A 4,818-nucleotide genomic window follows, 5' to 3' on the forward strand; every position below is an offset into this window, starting at 1 on the left:
GTAGAAAATAATTATTTGTGGTATTATTGTATTTTTGTATATTATATTCTCCAATCACCTACATTGCTTTTTTGTTGTTTTGCAGAAAAAATAGGAATGAAGCAGCTGAATGAAGAAAAAAAATACTGTTTTTTAACATTTTGATAAAATTAAAGAATTTTAAAGAAATTAGAGAAAGGAATTATTGTCCTTGTGGTAGTTGAAAACTTGATGTGTTTGGAAGTGTTTGGTATGATGGAATCAAGAAAGAAATGGAATGGAATCCTTAAATTTTATTCCTTTTTGGGTTTTTTTATTTTCTCAATTCCATCGAAAAATTGAAATGACGTTTTTTTTCTTGAAATTGTTTATAATTTTATTAAAAAATTCATTTTCTAAAATGACAAAAATTATTGTTTTCGTTATAGCTTATTTGAGGTTTAATAAGCTTATGTTATATTTAATTGTTATTTTTGTGGATAAAAGTTCGTTAATTAGAACTATATACATATTGTAATGTAAAATATTAAAATGAAAATTCATTTTATTTCTACACGACATTTTCAATTTTGAATACAAGAGTAGCAACTTATTTCATTATTTTGTTTGTTCCATTCAATTCATCTCATTGATTTGTCATTCAATTTTATTGACCAAAGTAACCCTGATCTAATTGTCAACCGGATTAAATATGTTTTTGTTTTCCATTTAATAATTTATCTAATTGCATCATGAACTTTATGCAAACAAAAAACTTGAACTTGACTTTATCTATACATGTTGAGTTGGATTAAAAATCTCAACCCATTTGATTCATCAGGTTAACTCGAACCTGGTGGCGAATCCAGGATTCAAACTCACGGGTGTCCAGTTTAAATGCAGACAAAACTAAAAGATCAAGAAAGTTATGTTTATCGGGCGTTTTGTCAAAACTACGAAATATAGTTCTAATTAGTGAAGAACACATGAATGTCTAACCTATTTTACAATTTTATATTTCATTTGGGAAAACTAATTGTTTAACAATAATAGACTTTTAACTATCGATAGGTTAATGATAAAAGAAACTATATAATGTTTTCTACATAATAATAATTAAAATAGATAGGTAATGGTTGATGTATATAGGAATAGGTAATAGGTAAATTGGTATCAGTAAAAGTCTGGTTAGTTTACCTTACTTGTGGCCTTACCTTTTCAGATTATGAGATAGCATGCAAAAATTAACAATTTCTCTAGCTTTTCGATTAGTAGGAGAAATCATAAAACTTCTTTGGCCACTTTTCAAGATCAGCGACCGGAGAAGGAAGAAGAATCGGAGAAGTAGTTGTCATTATTAAGTACAAAATGTATGGTGATAGCAGATAAACCAATAAATCATGATTTACTGTTCCGAAAACTCCAAATCAACGAGTAGGGGATAACGACGGCCGCCGGATCCAAAGAGCAACCAAAGGAATAACATATTCTTCTTGTTCTTATTAGGGTTTTGGCTTTCTTTTTAGACTTTGTTTTTCCTTTTTTATCTCAGAATTTTGTGATAAATGTTGTGGATCTAAGTTTGATCCGAAAATTATAAGAATGGTTTCTTTTTTATTACCGGGCTTTCTTAACTTATATACTTCCTTCACTATTCCTTTTTTCACTTTTGATTCAATCCAAAATTACAAAGGGTGTCCGCGTAAAAATTTGAAAGGTGTCCATTTGATATATCTAATATAATCTATCAAACAAATTTCAAATTAAGGGGTGTCCATGGACACCCTTGATTACACTGTAGAGTCGCCCCTGCTCGAACCCAACCTAATTCGTTCCATTGTCAACCTTAATTATCATCACTATGTGTAAACTTCCATTTTTATATATTTGATACAGAGTGTTGTATTTTTGTATCGATATTTATAGATATATGTGGTTAGAATGTATGTTATTAGTTGTATTGTTATTTAGCACATTTGTATAGCTATTATGATTTATGCATAGTTGGCCTTAGGCCCAATATTTTGTGTATATAATTTGTATATGTTGTTACTTTTGAATCGATAAGAAAGATACATCATCATTCATCATGCTACGGATTATACAAATACATTACTTCAAAGTACTAAATTAATTTTTACTGATAAAACTTGTAAGAAGCAGAGTCAGCAATTATATTCCTGAATCCACCGATGGTTGACGCTAGCATTATGAACACTCCGATGAATATTCCCACCTGAAAAATCCATCTCATAATAATAATATAATCCCAACGTCTTTTTGCATATATTTAATTTATGTGATTTTTTTTTAAATTGTAAATTCTTACCCAATTAACTATCCATTGGGTAGTGAACTTCTTGGGTTTCTTCAGTATCAGCCATATTATACTTGGAAGCTGCAAAAATTAAATATAAAATAATTTTAATTTTAAATACAAATGAATAATTAAAAAATAATAATAATTATTATATAAATCTTACGAAATAAGAAGTCGGAGCAAAGCCAAATCCACCGAAAAATCCAAGAAGATCGCCGAAGAAAGGAAACGTCACAGCCATGAACAACGTGAAAGCTTCAATTTTACATTAATTTTATCAAATATTTTAATTTATTTATATTACAAAATAGGAAAAAAAAATGATTACCAACATAAGAAGTACGAACAACAAGTCTCAGTGCCACTCCAGAAGGAACATTGAATTTCTTTGTTAATCCTTTTTCTATTAAAGCAAATAATGGCATTGCAAATACCTGAAAATTATTTATAAGGTTAATTACATAATAAAAGAAATTATATATATTAGTTTTTTTTTCTGTATTAAAGCTTAATTTTACTTCTTTTCATTTTTCTTAAGAACCCTTATATTCTTTTATTTTATTTTTTCGATTTGGTAATTTTAGCAAATTTATCGGTAATGTTTCGGTTTCAAAAAAAATGATAAGAGTTTTTTTAGGGGAAAAATTGTTATTTAATCCAAAAAATGTAAACATAGATATAAAGATCAAATAAAAAGACGGAAAAAAATATTTTAAAATAAATAAATAAATAAATTGAGGTCATGATGTTTCTGAATAAAAAAATAGATAAAAAAAAAATAATAAGTATAAATTTCGCTATTTTAAACAACCTGATAACTGCCGAGAACATGAACGACAACCATCAAATTAGCAGCGGCGATGAGCCACGACGGTTTTTGCAGCGCAACCAGAACGTTATCGGTAACATCTTGACCAAACGCCCAATACCCAATAATCGCCACCGGAAAATAACAAACGGCGTTCACAAAATACGCCCCAATCGCGCCTTTCCACATCGCCACCTTCGACGGCTTCCCCGGCGTCGAAGGTATCGTCGCCTGGATTTCAAGCGCCACCGCATGCCCTGCATATGCAAATGAAATCTGACCCAACGCGTTAAAAACTCGAAATATCGAATCAGCGCCGCTTGTTTTCTTGTAATCGTAGCTCACGTCTGGTTGTCTTCCTTTACTCAGGCAACCCGCCCATGCTATCGTCGAATAACTGTCACAATGAACAGATTCGGAGTCGAAATTCGTCAGATCTGATGGATAATCGAATTGGTGGAGTTAACTAGTAATTACCATAGTGACATAACGGCGGCGGCGAGTGAAACGCCGTAGACGGAGTTGAAATTAGGGAGCTGAGAGAGGAGAAAATGTGTGGAGCCGAAGATGACGATCCAGTATGAATGTCTAAGCCGGTTGCAGTCGTCGCAGACCATTTCCATGAACTTTTGGAGGCAAGTTCCGCCGGTGACCATGTACACAATGTTCACTCCGACTTGTACTATCAGCTGTTGTGGGAGTACTATCCATGGCCCTAGCTTCGGGCCGAAAGCATGTCTGGCTAGATCGATGTATCGATCGAAACGAACTCCGGTGGTGGATTCATGGAGTTGGATCAACAGCCAAAATGTGTGTAACGTCATGCACCATGAAATCACCATTACTGCCATACCTGGACCCCTGTTCATTGTTCAACATCTGCAAATCAATATCTGTAAGATTTGAAAAAAGTATGGTGGAGAAGATGAATTAAGATGTGTTTTCGTACCATCCGAGGTAGGCCATAGCGTAAGGTAAACTTAGAACGCCGGCACCGACCATGGCGGTGACTGTATGAAACGTCGAGTACCACCATTTTGCTTCCCGTCGTGGCCCTTGTTCTTCTTCTTCTTCTTCCCACTCTCCCTCCAATGGAGCTTCCTGTAATTTGATTTCATTTTGAAGAATGAAGATACAAGCAATTCGATCAAAGTACAAGAGGGCTGTTTAACTAACCTTGGGAAGTGGAGGAGAAGAGGCGGAAACCATCGGAGCAACGGCGGATGGCGGCGAATTCTGGGTGACGAGTGGAGGTAGGCAAGAGTGATGGTTATGTCTTAATCTTTGAATTCCATCATGGTTTTGTAGTTGTGGTGGAGCTCTCACTCTCTAGAAAAAGGTTTGTTGTTTATTAAGTGGAATAAAGGAAGTCGTTCTCTTGCAAAAAGCAAATGATGGTAAATTACGTATATTGCTTTTGTAATAACTTATACTTATTAATGGAGTATTAGATAGATCATAGATGTTAATCTATCCATTTTAATGATTTGATGTGATAAATCTAGATACAATGAAACTTTGATATGTATAAGTTTGGGTAGACTTTTCTTTTTTTTTTTTTCTTTTTTTTTTGCTAAAATCGAATCCGTTAGGTGTCGTTTGTTTTTTTAAGCAAAAATTCATAAAGTTTGTGGACAACGTCTGCAACCCTCCGCAGTAGAAGATGTGGATTAAACGGTTGCAGACTGTAATAAAAAAGGTGTTTGTTTTTTAACATCTGCATGCTGCTGCA

The 4,818-nt window shown here is 33.2% G+C and overlaps 1 protein-coding gene across 3 annotated transcripts; it reads right to left on the bottom strand.

The window, feature by feature from the left end:
* Positions 1-1,980: 1,980 nt before the first annotated feature.
* On the bottom strand, positions 1,981-4,440 carry LOC145101250 (Transmembrane amino acid transporter family protein). Of its 3 annotated transcripts, XM_079038427.1 has the most exons (8): positions 4,263-4,437; positions 4,036-4,187; positions 3,564-3,947; positions 3,090-3,483; positions 2,607-2,712; positions 2,442-2,533; positions 2,288-2,356; positions 1,981-2,194 (listed from the first exon to the last, which is right to left on the bottom strand). In XM_079038427.1, exons 1-8 carry the CDS (start codon positions 4,293-4,295, stop codon positions 2,096-2,098), a joined length of 1,329 nt encoding a protein of 442 aa, XP_078894553.1. In that variant the 5' UTR covers positions 4,296-4,437; the 3' UTR covers positions 1,981-2,095. The 3 variants fall into 3 exon arrangements, 2 of the variants coding, with proteins under 2 accessions (XP_078894553.1, XP_078894554.1); XM_079038428.1 differs by lacking the exon at positions 4,263-4,437 and having other exon boundaries at positions 3,564-3,965; positions 4,036-4,149; XR_013705542.1 differs by lacking the exon at positions 1,981-2,194 and having other exon boundaries at positions 2,611-2,712; positions 4,263-4,440.
* Positions 4,441-4,818: the final 378 nt, after the last annotated feature.

Source organism: Lactuca serriola, chromosome 4 (genome assembly GCF_051521515.1).
Source record: "Lactuca serriola cultivar US96UC23 chromosome 4, Lser_US96UC23_V15, whole genome shotgun sequence".
In the NCBI taxonomy this organism is placed as follows: Eukaryota; Viridiplantae; Streptophyta; class Magnoliopsida; order Asterales; family Asteraceae; genus Lactuca; species Lactuca serriola.

What these genes read in the sequence shown, in the direction of transcription:
- LOC145101250 (XM_079038427.1), bottom strand. Translation starts at nt 4,295, where the DNA reads ATGGTTTCCGCCTCTTCTCCTCCACTTCCCAAG. An exon ending in GCTATGGCCTACCTCGGATG is followed by an intron (nt 3,948 to 4,035) that starts GTACGAAAACAC and finishes AACAATGAACAG; the next exon opens with GGGTCCAGGTATGGCAGTAA. An exon ending in ATGTTCTCGGCAGTTATCAG is followed by an intron (nt 2,713 to 3,089) that starts GTTGTTTAAAAT and finishes AATAATTTTCAG; the next exon opens with GTATTTGCAATGCCATTATT.